We start from the raw sequence: 24,148 nt of genomic DNA, 5'->3' as shown, positions 1-24,148 counted from the left end.
ATTAAAGGGAAGAGCCTTAAAACTATCATTGTTGAAGCCATCATGGAATGATAACGGAAGTGTGTGGGAACCTGGTTTTGTTGGAGGAGAACAGCAATATCAAGACAATGGTTGTAATATCTTCTTGATTTAATATATATGCAACTATCGATTGATTTCCTACCTAATGTGTCATCTCACATGTTTATGGATTAATGCTTCTTGACTTGTTAAGTAGGTTGAATTACAGTTTTTCTATTATCATGATTGTTCTTTACTTGTTTCAGGTGTTCGAAGAAGGAAATGGGAGATAGATGGAGCAAGCAAGCAAGGTCATCACCAAACGGGATAAGCGTACTAAGAGGTAGGCCCTCTTAATTGGCTCTAACCTAAGGAAATATTCCATAGAATGTCTTGTTTGTGGCTAGACCCACTGTCGGGCTAGAGGAATTGTTTGTGTCTGCACTTAGAATTTTACTTCACCACAAATTGGCAACTCCACTAGGGACCCAATCCTTTTGTTTGTTTGCTTGGAATTTCATGGTTTTGTGTGAACTTTTCTAGTTTCTCCATTTTCATTTAGTTCTGTTTTCTTTGCTTTGCTTACTGCTCTGGGTTTGAAATTCATAGTAGCGAGTCAGGACCCAACTTTTGAAAATTTTTATTTTTTTCTTTGCATCCTCACTTAGCGCGCTTATTTCGCTGACAGTCATGTCAATCAACGTGATATGTTGAGAAACAGTCACGCTGACCCCCTTCTGGCACTTGTTGTCAGTTAGGAAATCATGTTGATGCCTGTAAGTGAAGATTAGGGTTCACCCTAGATCTTGGCTAGTGTGTTTTGCTCCCATAATTTCTACCCTGTAAGATGTTTAGACCGTCTTCTCCCTGACTAGAAAGTTGCTTTTCATTTGGTTTACTTGCTTGTTGATTTGCCATATTTTCGCTTGATTTCTTGGGTCATTGGATGGTTAGTGGCACTAGGGCATCTAGATTGTCATCCATTCAGCTGATTGTGAACTTAGTGAGTCAATTTGTTGGTGCATTTACTCCTTGCATTTCGTTTATGGTCCTTCTACGACTTTGGCCTCCATTACACAAGTTTAAAAAGTTCTCGTTTGCTTGTCTAAACGTCTCTTTTCCGGCATAGATCAAATTATTTGTCTTGTTTTTGGTAAATTCGTTGTGTCATTAGTTTGAAAGAAGCTATCTTTTCATGTTTTTCATTTGCTTGAGAATCAATTACCTCTAAACTTTTTCATTGAAGTGTTTTATGAGAAATTCATTTTGTAATTTCATGAAAAGTACAAAATTCTAGTTTGTTGCATCAATATGTTATGGTAGTTAGCATCATTGAAGACTAGGATTGCATTGGCATTTGAAAAGAAAAATAATTCTCTTTGCTTTTGAAAGGACTGTTCAAGTGTACTTGTTAGGAAATTAGGAATTGGAATGTATTTTTCATCAGTTTATTTTCTCGAAAAGTGAAGTAGTAAAAAATCATTTTTCTTTCGGTTGCTTGGTTGTTTGCATTTGATTGTGTTTCCTAACCTCTCTAGTGTAGATAATTCATCGAATTGAAAGGGTCTTGTCTCATTTAGATGCATTTAGGGCTTTTCGAGTCACATCACTAAGGCCTGAAAACTGAGACAAAAATTAAGATAAACTTTAAAATGAACTCAATTAACCTAAGGCGCATTTGAAACCTAACGATCACATCTAGAAGGTCTAGGCTAGAGACGTGTTCCGGCGTCTTTAAACCTAGCAGTTGTCGTTAGCTTTGGCACTAGACAACGCTAGTACGGATTTGTGCTCCCTGTACTGTCAAGTATATAACGGGAGACCCCTCTAGGTTGCAATCCTTTATCCATAGGAATTCGAGTCTACCGCCTTACAAACGTGATACACCGAACATAGCATTCGGGGAGATTGCCTGCCCGTACTTCTCGGTTCGCCGAGAGGTATTATGCAATTCATGTTTGCCTGGTAATCCTTTTTACCTCGATCATCCGGAATAATCATTTGATCTTTTTGACTCATTAAATTTAAAATATCATTTGAGCGCTTATCCTTTCGAGCTCGTTTCTAATCGAAAGTGATAGAGTCATCTTTGCTTCTTTCTCAACTCTTAAAACATGAAAGAGCACAAGTTTATTTATGCATCCTAAAAGTTGATTGCCCACGATATTATAACATCTTGTTAGTCTTTTCTAGACCAAATCGTGAGTTTTCCCTAAAGTACATTTTTAAATATTTGAAATTTATCTCTTTTCTTGTTAACTAAGATGAGGTCATCGTTGATGAACCATCTGGTTCACCTAGTTCCTCTTCCTCTCCTCCATCTGAAATATTTTCTGAGGATCCTTTTCCTGAATTACCAGAGTCACTTGAGGACCAAGGTGTTGAACTCAGAATCATTCTGAGCATTCAACCTTTGTCATCTCGTCCTCCGCCTACTTCAAATACTGGGTCACCTGCTGATATTGGCCTGGAATCTCTGGCCAATCCCGTCCAGACTCCTGAGTGTTCACCGACTACTGACGGTCAACTTGGACTGGTTATATGTCCTATGAACCCTTTGTTCGACCTTGTTGTGATATCACCACAACGTCCGTACAGTCTGTACAATCATCCGGGTGTTCCTTTGGAATTATCCCCTCATACATCTTCAGTCGTTCGTTGTCGTTTTTTCCCAGCTATGGAACCCGAAGGCGATGCTCCAATTACCTCTCTGGATCAGTCAGAAGTTTCTACTCCACACACTGTTGAAGAGGAAGAACATCAATTTCCTCCTGAAGGTTTCCCCTATACAGGGAGCATTCACATCAATGTGTATCGGGATTTGCCGCCTAACTATGTGACTTTAGCATAATTGGTCTTAGGTACACCTACTGCCTCATCACTTTATCACAAACCTGTTTGGGTGTCTGGTGCCATGCCTACTACAGGTTTGTTCATTGCGAACCCGACCTCCCAACAGGTCGTTACCTCAATCCTGGTGCAACCCATCATTCTGAACCCTCTTGTCTCATCCTTCCCAGTCACCCATCTAGTTCAATCGGCCGTCTCGAAGAATGTTACTGTCAGTTCTTCAATCCCTCCAGTAAGTGGACAAGTTGTGCCACCGCCTCGAGGGAAAAATCTGACTACTTCTATGATGTCAGGCACAACCAATGTGAGTAGCTCACAGGCTCACATGGTTGGGATGAACCAACCTTCTTTTGGTGTTATCCAAAACCCTGTTGGTCCCGCTAGATCAAGCAATGTCCAGTACCAACAGGTCCACAATCTCGTTGGTCTGTCTGGGTCAAGTAATTTCCAGTATCAATAGCCTTATGAGGCTCAGATTCAGTACCATGCTCCTTACATTCCATATGGTTCTCAAGGAATGGTCAATCCACCTTACATCCTCCATCCTGGGCAGTACGTTCAGCCTGGCCCATCCACTTTTCAGAATGGCCATGGCCAGATACAGTTCGGAAATTTTCTGGGAACTGTTCAAGTACCCTTGCACCAGCAAGGACAGCCTCTGCAACAACAAGGGAAACCTTTGTTGCAACAAGGGGTCGTCCACGCAAAAGCAAGGGCAGATGATACCGCAACAAGGACCACTACAACAACTGCAGGGGCAACCCTCGTAATAGTTGCAGCAAACCATGTAGCAACAGATGCAGTATACTCCACAAACCTCCCAGCCTATGTCTTCACAGGGCTAACCTCGGCAGCCGCAAAGACAGCCTTTGTAGCTGCAAGGTCAATCCTTGCAGCAGCGGGGCCAACCCGGGTAGTAGCAACCCTTATATACATATCAACAAGGTCAAGTCCTACACTAGCAGGCCCAAAATCCTAATGTCCTAGGGCAACAGGTACAAAGTCCTTTTGTCCAAGGGAAGCAGGTCCAGAATCCCTATGTCTAGGGGTAGCAAGTGCACAACCCTTATGTCCAAGGACAGCAGGTCCAAAATCCTCTTGTTCAGGGGCAACAGGTTCAAAACCTATATGTTCAGGGACAACAGGTGAAATATCCATATGTCCAAGGTTAACAGGCTCAACAACCTCTTAACTCGTATGTTGCTTATCAGCAACCTCTGACCAGACAGTTCTAAGGTTTTCAAGGTCAAAATCTTCCCTGCGGCCAAGGTAACCTATAGTGGTGGCAGAATCAAATGCCATATGGCCAGAACCCTCCACTATGAGGCCAAAATCCTTACCAGCAGGGATGGGCTCCTCCGGTTGGACCCGCTTATCGACCTCCAATGCCTTTCAATACTCAATTGTTGTTCTTGGCCACACTAGAGTTGCCAGATGTGTCTCGACTCACGAATGATCCAATTCTTCATTCGCCATATTGCCCTCCGGTTCCGTCCAAGATCCTGAGCGATTGTCCTAAGTTTGATGGGAAAGCAAAAGAAGATCCTCAAGTCCATGTGATGACATATCACCTCTGGTGCTCTTCAAATTCCTAAGTTAATGATTCTATTCGTCTCTGTTTTTTCCAACAAACCCTCATAGGTGTTGCAGCCAAGTGGTACATCAAGCTTCCTCGAAGTACTTACCATGACTTCAACTCTTTAGCCATGGCTTTCCTCACGCATTTCTAGTTTCTAGTTCACTATGAAACTGGCACCTATTTGCTCACATCGCTTAAGTAAGATATTGCGACAAACATCTCCAGTCACATCCATGAATGGAGATGTAGACATCGCCTGATTAAATTCGATATTGTTGATCAGTTGCTTACTGAATGGTTTACCAAGTCATTCATCGCTCCAATTGCTCGCGATATAACTATGGGTGGATGTGTTACCGAAGAACAAGCCATTTCTCGTGCCCAGTAATTAGATCTCGTTTATTCTCAGTCTGGCACTTTGTATGAGTTATTACCCGATGCTCCACGGCCATCATCCAATCCCATAGCATTAAAGTCATAGGCTACACCTCCTATTGATGGAGTATTTGTTTCAGTGTCCCAGACCCCTACCAAATCTTCTTCAAAACAGAAGTTGGTCTCGAACACTGCTTCCAATAGTTCCTCCCAAAATCCACTCGACCCTAGTAAAACCTCAGAGGTCCACATTATCCAGTCTACCACAGAGGAAAAATCCTTGAATGGTAAGAAGAAAGGCAAAGGTAAGGGTAAAGTTGATGCCCCAAAACAGGGTCCTCCTAAGTCGTCTGCTGGTGATTCTTCACAACGGAAGCCTAAGTATCCATGCCTCATTTGCGAGGAGGATCACTATACTAAGGATTGTCCCCGACAGTCTGAAGTTAGTCGTTTGCTTAAAGGGACCCTAGTTGTCTTGAAAGAGTTGTTTCCTTATCAGCAGACTCAAATGGTAGACCAACCTCAATCATCTGCTTCCTCAGGATCTCAAGTGTTCATGATGAGTACGCCTATTAATGTGGCTACTAGATCAAAATATTATCAAACTCCTGCTCCAACAGCTGGGAAAGAGAAAGAGGCCACCCCTTCTTCTTCAGCCCCGAGTTCTGGCCCTCTTCATATCGAGCACCCTAACCCTAATTCCGCCATTCAACCACCTTCTCGAGGTGTGCTAAGGAAATACTCGTACAATCCCAACGCCCGAGATTCTCAGCACTATAATATTGTTGAGGATTGGCTCAGGCGTCATCAGTTATGTCTACTCTCGAGGTACTCCAAAGCTGTCTGCCTCAGCGGAAATCCATGCTGTCGGCTATTGGGGGCATTGACCCTACCGATTCCAATTTGATATGTTTTGATCTAGAAAACCACGTTCCACGTCTGCCTCATTAGATTTCCTTTCTCATTCAGGTCCTCATCAATAAGAAGACCATTCATACAATCGTCATTGATGAAGGTGCTTCTACCTGCATCATGTCAATCGCTTGCTGGAAGGCAATTGGTTCTCCTACTTTGAACTAATCCCCTAAAACTTTGGAAGCTTTCGACAGGCGCAATTTGCGACCCTTCAGTGTCTTACCTAACCTTTGCCATTACTTTGGAGTGCAAGAGAGTACACATTGAGGTAGAAATTGTTGATGCTAATATAAATTATAATCTTCTACTTGGACAGAGTTGGACCCATGCCATGCATGCTATAGCCTCCTCCCTATTCCGCGTGATTCATTTTCCCCGTCAAGGGAAGATCATCACGGTCAACTAACTGTCCTTCTTTGCCTCTTCCTCATCGGATGGCAATGTTCCATATGTCAAGCACACTAATGCTCCTTATGAGAGTGTGGTGGTAGGCCTTTTTAAAGATTCTTCCTTGATGGGAATTTTTCCGCTCCCACCCCCTCATGTTGCCTCTGTCAACATGATCTCGGTCAAATCTGATCCTTGGGTCATACCTTCACTAGTTCTTGTTGATACCTGGGGCAAGGTTATGCCACTTAGTCCTGCTAAAATCAATTACATAGAAATTGTTTCAGCCTCAAGTTCTGTATCCTCTGATTTTCCTATTTCAAGGACTTCTCTCTATACGTATTCTCAATCCCCATGGCTTGGTGCTTCGAAATCTCCTAATCCCTTAGCCGAGACTTTTCTTGCTGACAAGAGTATCATGGTAGTAATGTCTCTGGAGGAACCACCTTCGAACGATACTCATCATCGTTCCTCATTCCTGCCTAGCCCGACAGTCATGTGTATGTGTCTTAAGTAGTTCTTTTCTCCACTGCCTATTGACATGTCAGTTTCTCCTGCCATTGTCAAGATATTTCAACTGAGGGCACCTTTATCCCCTCATAAATTCATGTTTTTTCTCCCTACCTGAGTTTTTACTGATTACCCATTATTGCAATTGGGTTTTCATCTGACTTGTAACCCTCCCTCGCCCAGGGGGCATGGGGAAAAAGCCTTATATGAGTTCTAATCTATTATTTGGATGAGTCGATGCTTATTCGTCATGTCAATGGTAAAACTCCAGTGTTCATCTTTGTTGATTGATTACCTGAGTCTGAGCATGGACTCACTACAACAAAACCGGCGATTTGCGCCAGATTTAGCGCCAGATTTTAGTGCATTTTTTTTGTAATTGTGATGAGCAACCTGGCGCTAAATCTGGCTCTATTGTACAATTTTTAAAGCGTCCTTTTTTGCACCTGATTTTGCATCCTTTTTCACGCTAGATTTTGCATCATTTTTTACACCAAACTATGCATCATTTTTTGCGTCAAATTTTGAACCAAGATTTGCATCTTATTTTATGACAGGTTTTGCTTCTAGTTTTGTGTCATTTTTTGCATCTATTTTTCATTCTCTTTTGCTTCCTATTTTGTGTCATTCTTTGCTTCCATTTTTGCACCATCATTTGCATCAAGTTTACACTGTATTTTGAATCCAATTTAACGTCTTTTTATGCATCCATTTTGTGTCAGTTTTTGCATCTAGTCTTACGCCAGGTTTTGTATCTAGTCTTACACTAGTTTTTGCTTCTATTTTTGCACCAGCTTTGGTGCCTATCTTTGCACCATGTGTTGAATTTGATTTAGCACCAAATTTTGCATCCATTTTTGTGCCCATTTTTGCATCTTTTTTTGGACCATTTTTTACATCCACATTTACGTTTGATTTGTCTCCATTTTTCCCATCTCATTTTGCACCATATTTTGCGTCATTTGTTTCATCCAATTTTGCATCATTTTTAACACCATCTCTTGCATCTAATGTTACATCATTTTGAGCATCCAAATTTGCATTTATATTTGCATCTTATGTTGAGTCATGTGTTGTGTCCACCTTTGCATCTTATTTTGTGTCTAATGGTACATTCAATTTAGAGCCGTTTTTTACGTCTACTTTTGTATTTGTTTTTGCACCAAGTTTTGCATCCAATTTTAAGCTATTTTATGCCCCTTTTTGCACCATTTTTTTGTGTCTACTTGTGTCCAATGTTGCACCATTATTTACACCGACTTTTTCATCCAATTTTGCATTTTTTTGGTGTCTAGTTTTACATCGTTTTCACCATCAAAATTTGCATCTTTTTTTGCCTCATTTTGTGTCCACATTTGCATATAATTTTGTGTCTGAGTTCGAGCCTAAATTTGCATGTGATTAGGAATCATTTTTTACATCCAATATGGCATCCTTGGTTTCACCTTTTTTCAGCCCCATTTTGCATCTTGTTTTATGTCTTTTCTTACATCTTTTTTCTTTCCTTTTTTGCACCCAAGTTTGCATCCCAAATTTACACCATTATTTGCATCATCATTTGGCATATTAATTTATAACATTTTTTGCTTCTTTTTAACGCTCAACTTTGCATCTTATTTTACATCTAGTTGTTGTCTTTTTTTGCATCTAATTTGGTGCCCATTTATGTGTCCTTGTTTTTGCCCAATTTGATATCCTTTTGTATGCCATGTTTTGTTCCCTTCTTTGTGTCAACTATTGCACAATTTTTCACTTCTAATTTAAAACACTTTGTATGTCAATTGTTTGCATTTTGTATTAATTCCTAGTTTAACATCCAATTTTACTTTCAATTTTGCATCCATGGTTACATCCGCATTTGACTTCTTATATAAAGTATATTTTTCTTTACATATATGAACCCCTTTATAGATTCATAGTGAAATATATGATAGTTTCTAAATATCATTAAAGCAGATATCACAATTCAAAATCATTTGTAAAGAAATTTAAGAGAAATTGACAACATCCATCCAAAAAAATAACAATGTGTCATTAACAATTTTCAAAACATGTATAAAATAGCAACATAATACTAATAAAATCAGTATTATTTTTAATCAAAACAAGTAAAATTCAAATATGATTAACAAATCAAAATATTTCATGTATATCGTTATTCTACGATAAATTAACAACATACATAAATCAAACTCATCGTATGATTACAAAATCAAAATGTCTCATTGATATAGGGTAAATTCACAACACCCATCTAAATATAACAATTGCATTCTACACAATAATTTCTTCATAAAAAACAATGCATGTGCATGCCTAGCTACCACCACCAAGATCATCCTCATGATCATCTTGACCATCCTCATTACTCTGATCCACATCATCACCAACACCGCAACTATCATCATCATCTCCTCCTTCACCACCATCATCCTCATCCTCATCCTCATCATCTCCTGATATATGTTGAACATAATTTGGATCATCGTCTTGGCAATCATTACCTATAGCATTCTGACAAAAAAAATCAATATTACATGTTAGTATTAATTACATAACACAATGCATGTTTTTGTTATACAATGTTAACCATAAAATGAGGTAAGATATAATATCTAATAGTACTAAAAAATAAAATGAAAATATGGTTTAAAAGTATATTGGAAATCCAACTAAGATTACATACCATAGAGTCCATCCAAACAACAAATTCAACCCATCTCTTTTGCTGCAGCACCTCCTTTTACAAATGATTTGGAGGTCTTCCATATTTTAGTTCCTATCAATCAGTAAATAGGGAGAAATTAGATAACAATGACTTTCTTCTAGTACAAAATTTATTAAAAAAATATCACATGTTTAATATACTTACAAAGGTTGTTATCAGTGCTTTTAAACCTTTCTGGCCACTACAATGAGTGACTTTTGTCTTGGTTAACCTCGCCTTGGATGCCTTTTCCTTAAACATAAACCAATTCAATTTATTTTCACACAAATACATGTCTAAGATACTTATAAGTATTAATACATTCTAAATAATGTTTAATGAAAAATTCAATACCTGAATGCTCTCATTGCCGGCTTTTCTTTGTGCATCCAACTTCTCATATGATTTTACAAGTTCTTTCCATACTTTAAAAGGTATGTCAATAGGTCTTTGTTTCAGTCTTTGATCTTGAGGCATTTTTTTAATTTTTCTTGTTTGGTTAAAAATTTTGGTTAAAAAAAACCGAACAAGTAATTCACATCAATGGCATGGGGACTCTATGGATATGTGTAAAAAAATGGCTATAAAGAAAACATCCAAAAAACATATGAGCTCTCCCTTTGATGGTCACTTGGGGCATATGGCTGGAAAGGAACAACTCCATTTTCGAAAATCAAGGACAATCCTTTCTCAAAGTCCTTCCTAATATTTGCTCCAAATGTCTTAAAATGAAAAACAAAATTCAAAAGTCATCCTCAAACATCTCCCTTAAATATAACGTTGGACCATAAATTCTTCACTTTTATTGTTATCGGCTCTGGAATGATTTTTCTATATGCAATTATATAATGAAATATGTGTGCACTAATGAAAAAACATTGAGTTTCATTTTTCATAATCACAAACAATGAAAAAAGAATCACACGTAACTAGCATCATTTTGGAAATTTTATATTTATTAAAAATCTTTAACATGTTTTCCTCCCATATCTCATAAAAAGGTGTGAAATTTTTTATATACTCTCCAATAAGCCTAAGGATCACATACCTTTTAAAACTTTGCATTACCATTATATGTTTCTCCTTGAAGATATATAATATGTTTCTTCTTTAACATATATATTATGTTTCGAATTTCTTAATATTTGACAAAATACTAAAGTTGAAAACAGTGGTCATTGTCTCAATCATATTCCTGGTGATCTTGTTCAGCATAAAACAGTTTGGTACAAGCAAAGTAGGCATGACATTTTCTCTGGCACTCATGATATGGTTTTTCTCTATTGGTTCTATTTTACTTTACAATATTATTTAACATGACATGACAATTTTAAGGGCATTCAATCCTGTTTATATCTATTACTTGTTCAAGAGGAACACTATCAAAGTATGGATGTCCCTAGGAGGTTGCGTGTTATGCATAATAGGAGCTGAAGCTATGTTTGCTGATTTGGGTCACTTCTCAGTAAGATCCATCCAGATAGCCTTCACATGTGTAGTATTCCCATGCCTACTATTGGCTTACATGGATCAAGTTGCATATCTTATGAAGCATCCCTCTATGGTGGAGAACATATTCTCTGCTTCAATTTCAGATGGTTTTATCTGGCCAGTCTTCATGATAGCTAGTGTTGTTGCCATGATTGCAAGCCAGGCAATGATCTCAGCAACAATTTCATCTATTAAAATGTCCATGGCCCTAGGATGCTTCCCCAGATTGAAAATAATTCACACATCCCGACGGTTCATGGGTCAGATCTACATTCTTGTCATCAACTGGGTTCTAATGATAATGTGTGTCTTGGTATGTGATTGTTTTAAGAGCACGGTCGAGATATCAAATGCATATGGCATTGCAAAGGTAGAGATGATTATGGTGACTACAAGCCTAGTGACTCTTGTCATGGTTCTTATATGGGCAAAAAATATATTCCTTGCGATTGGATTTCCTGTTCTATTTGGATCAACTGAGCTAATTTATTTTTCTGCAGTTTTGATGAAAGTGGGGGAAAATGGTTGGATAAATGGTTTTTTCCACCTACTTCCTTCTTGTGATGTACATTTGGAACTATGGAAGTGTTCTGAATTATCAGGAGTTGTATATCTTGTTGGTCACAGAGATGTCAAGGCTAGAGAGGATTCATGGTTTCCTAAGAAACTGGTTATAATCTACTTCTATGCTTTCATGAGGGCAAACTGCAGGGCAGGCCCTGCAAGCCTCAATGTACCTCACACCAATCTCTTGCAAGTTAGCATGACATATACTGTCTAACTTGAAGGTTTCCATGAATCGAACATGTTGAATGTTTTTCAAGGACCAAGTCACAACATCAATATGGTGATGGATAACAAAGATTTCCTTGAAGGTGGCAGAGATGAAGTGAATTTTAATGTGAAGTTAATAATCATAAGTTTTGTTGTCGACCAAGATCTTCATTACTTAGTCCTTGATTTTGTTTAATAGAGAATAATAGCCATTCCTACGATTAATCACTGATATTTATGAACAAAGACACCATTCTTTTTTCAATGAAGATGATAGGTGGTATTTTATATGCATGGTTAAGCCTAAGATAAGCCATGTTTTCTACATAAGAAAGTTATATTAAGTTATATCCATGAAAATGAAAGGAAGATGACATTGCATGTTTCCTCGTATAGCTAACCATCGCTCAATAACATTGGATGCTTCTCCACCTCATTCATTACATCATTGCTTAAGAACCTTGGATGCTTCTCCATTTTTTTTGACATCATGTATTGATTATGTTGTTGTTGGAGGTTTTACACTAAGTTTTTCAACATCGAGCTTACTAGGGCTTGCACCACCGGGGTTATTAGTAAGAATCTCATGAGGTTTGCATAGCCATGATTATTAGAATCAAAATAGTAGGATTTGCACTAAAAAACAGTTCATAGAGCTTTCCTGCTGGGGAGAAAATCACAAGTTCAACTTCTGCAGTGCAGAGCACCGAGAGCTCATAAGCTTTCTTCAGCAATCCACCTACGTTTGGAAAATGTAGCCTGCCTGCTGGCGATGTTCTCAATCCTCTTCCTCTGCATCTTTCCCCTCACTATTCTTGTATGTCCTCTTTCGTTTTTCCCTCCAAACAACCCTCTCAAATTGAGAAAGCAGAACAACTCACTCGATGCGAATCCGAATCCAATTATCGCTTCTAACAATAACCCAATACGATACCAGAAGTGATTACACAAAACCTCATTGACTCTTCATTTGTTTGGAAAAGAGCCAAGCATATACTTCTGACGAGGGTTTTCGTCTCAAGTCTGGCTCGCAGGACGTCGCTTAGTCAATTGCGAGAAAAGTTTTCCACCTGCCTGTCACATACGGTTTGTCACACTATATATTAAAATCAGGGACAATCCTTTCTCAAAGTGGACAATCCATTTGAATGCATTGATCAATGCTTTGTGCAACGCTGGTAGAGTGGACCATGCAAGGAACTATCTAATGGAGATGAAAAAATTTAAATCCTGATATAGTTTGCTATAGGACATTCATTGGAGGCCTATGCAAGTTGGGTATGGTGGATGAGGCAGTGAATCAACTGGCGATAATGATTAGAAAGGGTCTCTCACCCACATATGCTCTGTACTATTCACTCATCAAAGCTTGCTGCAAATCAAAGAAAGTTCAAGCCGCTGCCCAGATACTGAACAAAATGCTTAGGGAACGTGTTGTTCCAAGTCATGCAAGTTTTATCTATGGCATGCATCATCTTGGGAAGGTAGGAAAAAAAATTGAGGCATAAAAAGTTCTTGAAGAAGTGATAGATTGTAAATCCTCTGTACATGTTAAAGTATACACAGAAGTAATGTCTGCTCTATTTCAGACCAGTGAAGTGGAAAAATCATTACAATTAGAAGGCAAAAGAATTAGAAGAGGTTGTGAAACTAACTTTTTGACTCTGTAAAACAGTGTTTCTCTAAGGGAAAAATTGATGAGATATCCAAGATTTTAGAAGGCATAAACCAAAGATATCCGGTACAAGGTATTACATTATGAAAAAATTGAAATGGTCAGATATATTGTTTTTCCAAGGAGACCACTCTTGCTTGAAGGAATGGAGAGGGCTCTGCTCGTAAGAAAGTACTGAACCAAGACCATTGTCAAAAAATGTTGAACCAAGAGTATTGTTAAAAAGCAATGTTGCTTAGTTGCATGAAAATTTAATTGTCCAAAATTTAATTTTGGACTCTTTGCTGGCAAAATTTCATATAAAGGTATGCCCTTTTGCCTTATAACATGATGATTTTAATGAAAATGGAGGAATGGAATCAACTTCAGAGAATCAAATGAAGTTAAAAAATATTAGATTATCAATTATAATCCATAGGAAGGGAGGAAAATAAAGGGTATGGTTGTGCTTAGCCTAAAACGTTTGCCTCTCATTTGAGAACTTTTCAAAAACTCAACTTTATTTCTGAATCTATAAACACAACTCTAAGTTTACATCTCAATTTACAGGTAAAGATTCAGTTTAAAGCAAATCTAAAAATAAGAATAAGCAAATCCAGAACTAAGAATTTGAAGCATTATTATTGTGGCAGAGCAAGGCAACAAAAATTTGAGTGTGTGGGAACAAAGTGGGATCTAGAACATGGAAAACTCACCAAAAAAAACAGCAAATATTGTGGAAAGCGGAAAAGAGGAAAAAGAGCATCATTCCTTTGTTAATTCTCATACAGAATACAAATTAGATGCATGGTGTGAAGGAAAATGAAATTTACAAATTAGATGCATATGACCATAACATGGGATGTCCCCCAACTTTAAATTTTGCATCATGCAGACATCAGGTAGCAAGCCAAGGAGCATCTCGAGCTGTTCAGGACATTTATGTACCTCCCCCCCCCGACAAATCCTGAATCCTGGATATAGGAGTTGCAAATAAAGTATGGAGCTTCTTGAAAAAAAATGTTAGCAATGGGTACTAATGCTAGTTTTAACTTTAACCTGCTTGCAATGAATACTCAGCAAATCCAAGTGTATCTTGAGGTAAAATTTGTTGACAATAGAACAGGATGGTTTTCCTGTTGTTGATACAAATGGCTATTGCTGTTAAGCCTAATTTTAACTATGATATGTTGCCAGAAGACATGTCCCCAAAATTTGGACAAATCCCTCAGACCATAGGATGTGTTCCTCAATCCCAGGTATGCATCCTCCTACAACATGGCATAGAGCAAAATATGCTTAACAGAAGTAGTCATTCACATCAATAGCAGGAAAACCATCCTGATGTGTTTCCAACAAAACATTATCTTGTGATACCCTACACACCACCATATTGGGTAAAAATGTAAAACTAGCATGTGTACCCCCAATGCCAACATTTTTTTCAAGAAGTTCCAAACCATAGCAGACAAGACTCTAGATACTAAAATGACAAGAAAAGTTTACAAAACTTTGAGAATTGTCAAGCCTGTTTCAGACTCTCAGATATCTAGTGGGCTATGCCTGTCCATGAATGCACGTGAGAGACCAATAATATACAAGAAGGCAATGAAACAATCACAAAAGCACCTACACTCAAAATTCCATTCTAGAAAGAAGGAAAAGACTCACTAAGGATACCAAGGGGTGCAAAATTCTAGATGTGAGGAATAGCAGTTACTGAGGAATACGGTTCATCTATTCTTACTGTTACAGATAATGCATTTACCAGATTGACTGAAGGTCTATTTCCTAGTGTCATGGAACACTGTGTTTTGATGATGGCTTTTGGTCTTGTTCCCATGGAACTGTAGTTGCATCTGGCTTAATCAATATGAAAGGGCTGCCCTGTGCGCGATTAGGAAGAAGTTTCCTTTCTTTCTCCTCTGGGTTATGTTTCAAAATTATAACCATCAGCTATCGGCATGTTGAAGGGATCACACACCTTTCAAGCAGAGCCCATTTTTCTACAGGATTGTCCATAGGCATTGTTGCAGGTAACACCCCTTCATACAGAAGCCAGTTTTCCACAGAAGAATGGTGGTTGTTCAGTGACTCAGGGCCTCTCTGTGCAGTCACAAGTAGTATCAGCATTATAACATATCCTTTCAGAATTCAAGTATATCTTCTCACTGGATAGCATGATTAAAATGTAGAAAAATGTTATGGAGTGTCCAAGTAGTGTAGAACAGAGAAGCAAGAAAAAATACCACAAGACAACCATAGGGTTGATAGAACCATGTTTAGGCACATTAGATATTGCTTGGTGACAGAGTCTTACACCTTTGAAAGGAATATTTGTTTCCCTACATTTCTATTGAACAAATACAAACCTGAATATGTTCTAAGGACTATCATGGAGGGAGTCGAGATGACCCACAGGACCCATAGCTGAATACACAAGGGGATTTCAATGCTGGAAATCTAGTTTATAGCATAGTAGCAAGATTTGGTCATATTGCTCTTTATTATATGGAAATTCGGCAACAATACAAAATTCAGTATGTTTTCACTACAATGCAGATACAGAACAGTTCACTTACCTTATAATGTCTTTGATACCCATCAACATATAAGCCCCAAAAAAACAGAGCAAAAACCTCAAAAAAATAAAAATAACAGTAAGAAAACACTTAAAAATAAACTACATTGCAAAATTTTCAAAGAATAAATTGCTTTTTCTGGTTTTAGTGTGTTCTGAGGATGAAATTCTTCTAAAATATGGAACAAAACGCTTATTTTCATACTGAGAAATATAGATTTCCATATTGGAACCATGCTGCATTTCTTTATTAGGTATTTTCCATACTGAGTTGTATTTGAATACATATTCGGATTCAAATTTTGCTACTATGGTTTATAGCCATTCCTAGTTACACGTATGCTGAAATCAGGGAGGTCAAGGTAATCAGATAAATTGTCACAACAATTATGAACAAGAGGCAACCTTCCTTGAAATTCTTGAACCTCCAGTAATCAAAAAAATTGTCACAACAATTATGAACAAGAGGCAACCTTCCTTAAAATTCTTGAACCCCCTACCCTTGCCTGGATTTGCTCACGGCGCCAATCAGTCCTCATGTACATGTACATCAAAATATTTATTATATAATTAACTATAAATTTGTTAACATTAAAAGGACAAATAGATCCTCTGTTCATGTAGAGATGCTCACTGACGACCATGTTGACAATGGCGATGAGAGGGAGAAACTGTCGTGATATCCAATCTTCAATATGCATATTTTAGATAATAAAGACTGACCTACTAAGTTAACCAAGTAGCCGTTATACAAAGTACACATAAATGAAGCTCAAAGCTAAGAGATTTTTTTTCTCACTTTCTTTGCTTCCCACACAAACTATTACTCGATTTCAATTTTTCTTATTAGATTCCAAAATTTAATGAAATTATCTGGCTGGGAGCATTGTTGCAGTGCATGGATTTTATCCACTATCTCCACTACAAATTTTGAAATGACAACAAAAAATCCATTAAGACCGGAATCTCCCCACAACAGTGAAAGTAGAGTTCATTATTCAAGAACAAAGTAAAGCGAACCAAATACTCTAAGAGCAGGACATGCATGAGTCCTCCAGACCCAGATCCACTAGATTGATTGCATCATTTTTTCAGCTGGATGAAGCATCGATGACCCGGTAGATGCACCAGTCATGAGCAAAAATAACAGACGATCAGTGATTCAGAAGCACCCTTACCCAGCACAGTTGAGATCATCCAGATAATCCACAAGGCCATCTAGGTATGCTATCTTACAAAAGCTATAATTCTCAGCTTATATCTTGTAGACACTAGACAGACACCCATCACCAGGGTTCTCCCTTCCACACGTAACCCGTCAAACTTTGTTGTCCGATGAGCTTCAATAAAGTTTGCCATGATAGAATCCAGCCTGGTTTATGGCACTGCATACCTCTCCTTCGACGCTTAGATAAATTAGGACTTATTTATTTTCTAGGCTTCTGCTATTAGGCTCGTCTTCATTGTATCAGGTTTATCTGTTATTATAACCCTTGAAAATCTGATAAGGAAATCCAAGAGATGCTTCTCCATATTTGTGAATGGAATTCTTCGTAAAACTGTTGACATAGACTAGTGCACCTAAATCTGGGGGATTTAAACTGGTTACCTACTAACACGTAACCAGAACCAGCCAGATGCTCGTCTTCATTGTATCAGGTTTATCTGTTATTCTAACCCTTGAAAATCTGATAAGGAAATCCAAGAGATGCTTCTCCATATTTGTGAATGGCATTCTTCGTAAAACTGTTGACATAGACTAGTGCACCTAAATCTGGGGGATTTAAACTGGTTACCTACTAACACGTAACCAGAACCAGCCAGATGCTCAACAACATTGGCTACAAACAATTGAGATAATCACCCCTTTGTTATTTTATCATTCGTCATTCTGTTAAATCTGAAATCTTATTTGTAGTCTCTCCTTTTCAGCGAATACCTTTAAGCACTCCAGCATCAATATATAGTTTTAGTCCCATTAACCTAATGTCCTTTCATCATTTGTGGACATTTATATAATTTATTTCTTTATTCCGAAATTCTTCTTAAAATTATTATTTCCATTTCTTTATGAACCTTCTGCTGTCGAGCAATTGGTGTTATTTTGAGCAAAATAATTTGTAAACGAAGTTTCTTGGTTAGTGAAAAGCCTGCCAAAAGTACCTCTACGCCAAGTAGATCCCTGGAAAGTGTCTATCTCTCAATGTTAGTGACATCTCAACGCATTCACCCATTCGGGAGCTTTCGTAGGCAGTCAGCGTCGTATGTAGAGCATCTAGCTCGGCAGGCCTCACAGTTTGTGACGAAGAGTAAGCAGATCGCAGAGTATTTGCTTATTTCACTCCTTTCGGAAAACCTATAAAAATTTTAAAGTAACTGCTACTTACGAATCATAAGTTTTTTAAAATAAATTCTACTTAGTTTCAGATTTTTAGATTTTTAAGGGGTTTTACCGACCCAGAAATAGAGATTCAATAAATGGAAGAGAAGCTTACTGATGGTGACATCGCCGTCGGGGCTCTGGAGCATCTTGTCCATTCCCTTGGGGCCGAGTGAGGTGCGGAGGATTCTCGCAACGGACCTGGCGGCCGCAATGTTGGCCTTCTGAGCATCTAAGCCTCTGATTCGGGTCTTCTGCTCCTACTCCTTTATTATGATAAATGGCCTCCCGTACTCATCAAATGCCAGCTCCATCCCTGCAAACAGTAACAGATTGCAGCACAGAGATTAAAACCTAAACATACAAGAGTGGCTGCTAAAAACACACTGGATTTTGAACCAGAAACCTGAAATGTGTGTACTCCTCTCTATGTGGAAGACTGAATGTGCGGGTGGAAATCCATTGAAGTTAAAAATGGAACATACCTTGGCGCCGTCAATGGACTGAAGAACCGATCGTGGGGTTCGAGTGTCTGCTACTGGTGAAACCCTAATTCGCAAATCTCTGCAATCTCGTTTTCGCTCCCGCCCTGCGAAAAGCGAACAGATCCTCCTTCTTGTTCTAGAACATAAACGAAGTTTGGGTTGGGAGGGGTTTTGTAAAGAAAAGTAAAGCTTTACCTTTTTTCAAAAATGCTAATTTCATAGTGAAAAACAGTAAATACATTTTTTTATTTTCACATCACTAGTTAAGTAGCTATATAATGTTTTTGGTTCTTGGTTAGGTTGGAAAATATTTATAATAATATAATTTTATGGTTGTTGTTTAAGTTTATTACGTGTTATTAAAACAATAAATACATTTTTTTTATTTTCACATCACTAAAGAAGTAATTATATAATGTTTTTGGTTATTGGTTAGGTTAGAAAATATTTATAATAATAATAATATAATTTTATGGTTGTTGTTTAAGTTTATTAGGTGTAATTTTTTTTAATTTCAATTTAATAATTTTTAAATGGAAAAATATGATTTTAATTTGGTTGTATTGAAAATAATTATATGTTTTTACATATAAGGTGGGTGCAAACAAAGGAGAATATATAGTAAGTCTATTTAATAGTTAATAACAAGTGTTAATTTCTTAAAATTATATGATAAATTTGAAAGGAGTAGGGTATGTATCTTTTTTCGGGTGAAATATATTAAAATTATTGTGTGAATGGGGTTGTAAGACCCTATATTTTCATCCTGGGAAAATATAGTCCTCTCTTAGCCACTTGCATAGTTTAGATTGTCATAAGCAAAGTAGGTACATTGTCTTAAGATGTAAACATTTCATTTTAAGCAGTGTCATAATGTGGTTTCAGCAAAGCATTAAAAGATGGAATGAGCATGCACATTTGGGATGCTAGTGTTATATTCAGCTTGAGGCATGATTGCACGTCTAAGAAGACTCTAACAAGGGTTGCAGAGGAGAGGTTGGGGGATTGTAGTCTCACTTAGAAGTGTATCCAAGAAAGTTAAGCCCTATGAGAAGTTGTGAAACAAAATTAAGGGATTCGACAAGTTGCACGAAGGCAACTTAGTAGTGGTACTAAGTGAGCAATCCTTGATTCAACTTGATACTCTCTCCTTGGCACTACCACTTTGTAAGATGGAGAAGAAATGTGAAATAGATGTGCAACCCACTAAAGAAGTTGAAGGTTGTTGTAATGTATATCGGTGGTTATGTCATGATGTGAAAGGAAGTGTTGGAACTTGCAAGGTGACCATTAGAGTAGATTTACCATGGAGTGCAAGGAGGTGCAAGGATCTGATAAGGAGGGAACTACACAAATCTAACAAGTAGGCCATATTGGGTTAGGATATTACTATTTTGGGACATCCAAAGTTGAAGGTGCATTTTATGGAGGTGCAGTCGAAGTGCTTGGGTGCGTGCCACAGCGTAAGGGTATCTAGGACTTTTAGTGTGTGTTAGTGGTGTTAGTGCATTGTATTTGATCAACACTAGCTAGAATGTGTTCCATGAAGGAAAAAATCCCACAAATTTGGGATGACTTAACCATTTGGCATTTAAGGTGTGTTATGTCCTAGTTTTGAGGAGACAATTAGAACCATCTTAGAGTGTGATGGGTTGTGCCATGGACTTAGGTCCACTTATATGGGTTGAGGTGTAAAGGTACCGTGTGAGTTGAGGAAAATTATTACAATGCTTACCTATATAAAGTGTTTATGATATAAGATTAATAAGTTTTTGTTGGAGAATGGAAGAGGAGGATAAGAAAAGAAAGGCATTAAGGTTTGTTGTAAATCAATCAAAAGGAACGAACTTGTTAATCTTATTAGCAAGATTGTTCAAGTTGTCTCTTCAATAGGAGTGAATTTTGGCTAGGACTAGGGAGTTAAGCATTGATTGGGTACTCTGGAAATCCAAGACCTAACATATCCAAGCTAGTCCATTAAATAGATTCATCTTGGGCAAGGGTTGTTAAGGCTAAGGTGCAAATATCCCCTCTGCTCAAACTATTTAACATGCAAAGTTGGATCTGATTCTTCAACTTGTCCTGACGATGAACCACACTGGTTGGTTCGAAACGCCTAAACAAATGATATATCTTGTGATTTACGCTGGAAAAATTTCTCGTAAACTACACATTAAGAAAGTTTGTGCACTCCTATATGGATAAACATGCTTATTATCTTTCATGAGTTTCATCAAATATTTAACATATTATTCATCAACTTTATTTAGATATTCATCATCTCCAATTAACAAATATACATTAAGCAAGTTCATGCACTCTTATATCGATAACATGCTTATTATTTTTCATGAGTTTCATTAAAGATTTAACATATTATTCATCAACTTTGGATTTGGCGAGGATGAATTCTAGTATATTACCAAGTGTGTTTTTTTCAATTGTAGTTCTTACTTTCATGATTAATTTGGTTGTAATTTTTACTTCCACGATTAATTTAGTCTAAGTTCTCTAGGTAGTCATTAATGATCTATTCAGTGCTATGTGGGGGTTTTACTTTTCAACAAATATGAAGTATCTATGTTACATTGGGACCTAGTGACCTTGTTGAAAAACCCTAGCAAACATCTTTGAAACCATTTACTAGCACTAGTTGAACTTGAGATATCTCAAAAACTAAAAGGAACAAATAAGGGTTGCTTTTCCAATCCACTCATAACCTAATCCACTTTGGTGTACTTATATTCTCAAAGTGAATCAAATACCAAGAATGATCTATGTCTGCTAAAACCTATAATCACATTGTTTCCCTAATAGCAACTAAAAACTTCTATACCCAGTTGTTGAACTTTTGCAACCAATTATAAACCTTCAACAAGAAGTAGTTTTCTAACGAGAATTATTGCCATATCTTCCTTGGTTTTACGAGGAAAAAGAAATAAAATTTCATTTGTTATCAAAGGTAAACCAAATTCATTATTTGCATACTTCCAAACCTAGGGTTTCGTATCAAAAGTAGATCCTAACCACATCAATGAAACAAACTTTGTTTTTATGTATCATCCAAACATTATGTACAATTACAGACTCACCTCTAATCCATTGTTTATAAAAATGTTGAATATTTTCATACATGATAAACTGAACAGTTGGACAATGAAAATAGTTGTCATCGCTATTCTTCCATTTATATGCTTTTTGCAACTTATTTGAAAGAGCAATTTTGTCCCAACAATTAGACTTGTAGCATAAAGAACATGGTTAATACATATGATTAGACCAAAAACTAGTTACTACCAAAATTCAACCAAAAAAAATATTACTGCATAAAAATAGAATTAAAAACAAAAAATATAAAAACAAAAATTTCCCAAATTAAAAATAAATAAATGATAAACCTTTTTTTACCAAAATTTAGTGATTTTTTTGGTGCTAATACTAACATCACCATTACAACAAGATATTTTTCTAGTGCTAATACTGCCATTACAACAAGATATAAGAGGGATATAATGCAAAAAGTTTAATAATAATATGTATGTAGAAGATGGTCTTCAGACTGGTGAATTCATGATAATCAATGGGACTACAGTCAAAATAATTGGATGTTATTTACTTTTTTACATAGATTGTCAAAATAATTGCATAAATCGGTTTTTTTTAACCAAAATTTAACAAAAACTTTGCTAGTGCTAACATTAGAACCACCATTACAACAAGATATATTTCTAGTGTTGACAACACCATTATAGTAAGATACCTCAAGAGAGACAGAAAATCTAAAAAGTATGATAGTAATACGTATCCAGAAGATCGTATTGAAACTAGTAATTGTTCACGAATCCATAAGATTGTAAGGTCATTCTCATTATCATAATCATTGTCATCATCATCACATCCTTGTCATTGTTATTTCCATCATTACATTATCATCATAATCACCATTCATGCCATCATCATCATCATTATGGACATTGTTTGCAATTGTTCATAATTGTAGATGTTGTACGAAATATCATCAACCCAAAAAATGTGATCAGTGCTAGAAAAGGGTTGTTTAGGACACATTGATATACGTAAGAGAAATAACAACTCTATTTTTGAGAGATGATCGATGATCATCATCATCACCACCATTATCATCGTCATTGTCATTTTTATCATCCCCATCATCATCATTAATGTAATTTCTATCGACATTGTTGTAATCATCATCATCATTCATGCCATTATAGTTTTTGATGATGACCTAGATGAAAATGATGATGATGACACCAAAGATAATGCTTATGATTATGACAATGACAACATCTAAAATTGGGAAGATTCGCCAACGTCATTAGCATCGTCATCATCATAATCATTGCCATCATCATCATTGTCATTGTAACCACTATCGTCTTTATCATCATAATCACAATTCATGTCATCGCCATCATCTTCATTTTCATCATTGTCAATATTATTGACATTGTCATAAATTGTTCATAATTGTCAATGCCATAAGGAATATCATCAATGCAGAAAATATGATGAGTGTTGGAAAAGGGATGCAAAAGCGAACATAGAAATGGGGGCAACAATAGAAGTAAAATTGGATGAAAAGTGGATGCAACATAAGTAGATGCACAACAACATGAAAAACCTGACACAAAAGTGGATGCAAAAGTAGATGCAGTTGTCAATGCAAACTTGGATGCAAACATGAAGGCAAAAGTGGAAGCAAACATGGGTCCAATGGTAGGTGTAAAACTTGGCACAAATTGTGGTGAAACAAATGTGGATGCAACAACGGACACAAAAGCAGATGCAAAAATGGATGAAACAAAAGTGGATGCAATAGGGGATGCAAACGTGGAAGCAAATGTGGTTGCAATGGTAAGCGCAAGATATGGTGCAACAAAAGTGGATGTAACAATAGACAAAAAATATGCAAAATAAGATGCAAAAATGGATGTAAAAGTGGAAGCAAACATTGATGCAACAGGCAAAACAAAATTGGATGCAAAAAATGGATACAATGTAAGTAGATGCAAAAGTAGATACAAAACGAGATGCAAAACCCAATGCATAAACCTGACACAAAAGTGGATGCAAAAATAGATGCAATATTTGATGCAAAAGAGGATGTGAACATGGATGCAAAATTGGAAGCAAACGTGGATACAACAGTGAGTGCAAAACATGGTGCAAATTGTGGCATAACAAAAGTGGATGTAATGATAGATGCAAAAAAAGAATCAAAGTATGATGCAAATGAAGATGTAAAAAGGGATGCAAAAAGTGAAATTTAAAGTGGGTGCAACAGTGGATGCAAAATTGTGTGCAAAAGTGGATGCAATAGAAGTCGATGCAAAAGTAGATGCAAAACAAGACACAAAACCCGATGCAAATCCTGGTCCAAAATTGGATACAAAAAGGGATGCAAAAATAGATGTAGTAGTTGATGAAAACCTAGAC

The 24,148-nt window shown here is 37.0% G+C and overlaps 1 protein-coding gene and 1 pseudogene across 3 annotated transcripts; both read right to left on the bottom strand.

The window, feature by feature from the left end:
• LOC149258103 (chromatin-remodeling ATPase INO80-like) overlaps positions 1-3,786 on the bottom strand; it is a 59,004-nt pseudogene extending 55,218 nt beyond the window's left edge.
• Positions 3,787-8,874: 5,088 nt separating this feature from the next.
• On the bottom strand, positions 8,875-18,903 carry LOC149258102 (uncharacterized). 3 transcript variants are annotated; one of them, XM_089414667.1, is made up of 4 exons: positions 18,689-18,902; positions 18,319-18,519; positions 9,303-9,395; positions 8,875-9,130 (listed from the first exon to the last, which is right to left on the bottom strand). In XM_089414667.1, the coding sequence occupies exons 3-4, from the start codon at positions 9,312-9,314 to the stop codon at positions 8,933-8,935; spliced, it is 210 nt and encodes a 69-aa protein (XP_089270793.1). In that variant the 5' UTR covers positions 9,315-9,395; positions 18,319-18,519; positions 18,689-18,902; the 3' UTR covers positions 8,875-8,932. The 3 variants fall into 3 exon arrangements, with proteins under 3 accessions (XP_089270793.1, XP_089270788.1, XP_089270797.1); XM_089414662.1 differs by lacking the exon at positions 9,303-9,395 and having other exon boundaries at positions 18,689-18,903; XM_089414671.1 differs by lacking the exons at positions 18,319-18,519; positions 18,689-18,902 and adding an exon at positions 9,489-10,882.
• Positions 18,904-24,148: the final 5,245 nt, after the last annotated feature.

Source organism: Pinus tabuliformis, chromosome 6, assembly GCF_031772625.1.
Source record: "Pinus tabuliformis cultivar Carrire ecotype Pingquan chromosome 6, CPIR1, whole genome shotgun sequence".
NCBI lineage: Eukaryota > Viridiplantae > Streptophyta > Pinopsida > Pinales > Pinaceae > Pinus > Pinus tabuliformis.
Note: the sequence above shows the minus strand (reverse complement) of the source record. Positions and strands in the feature narration are given on the sequence as shown.

Coding starts and splice junctions, on each gene's coding strand:
- LOC149258102 (XM_089414662.1), bottom strand. CDS start 18,435: ATGCTCAGAAGGCCAACATTGCGGCCGCCAGGTCCGTTGCGAGAATCC. Junction 9,131..18,318: donor CGACGGCGATGTCACCATCA/GTAAGCTTCTCT, acceptor TTTTTTTGTCAG/AATGCTATAGGTAATGATTG.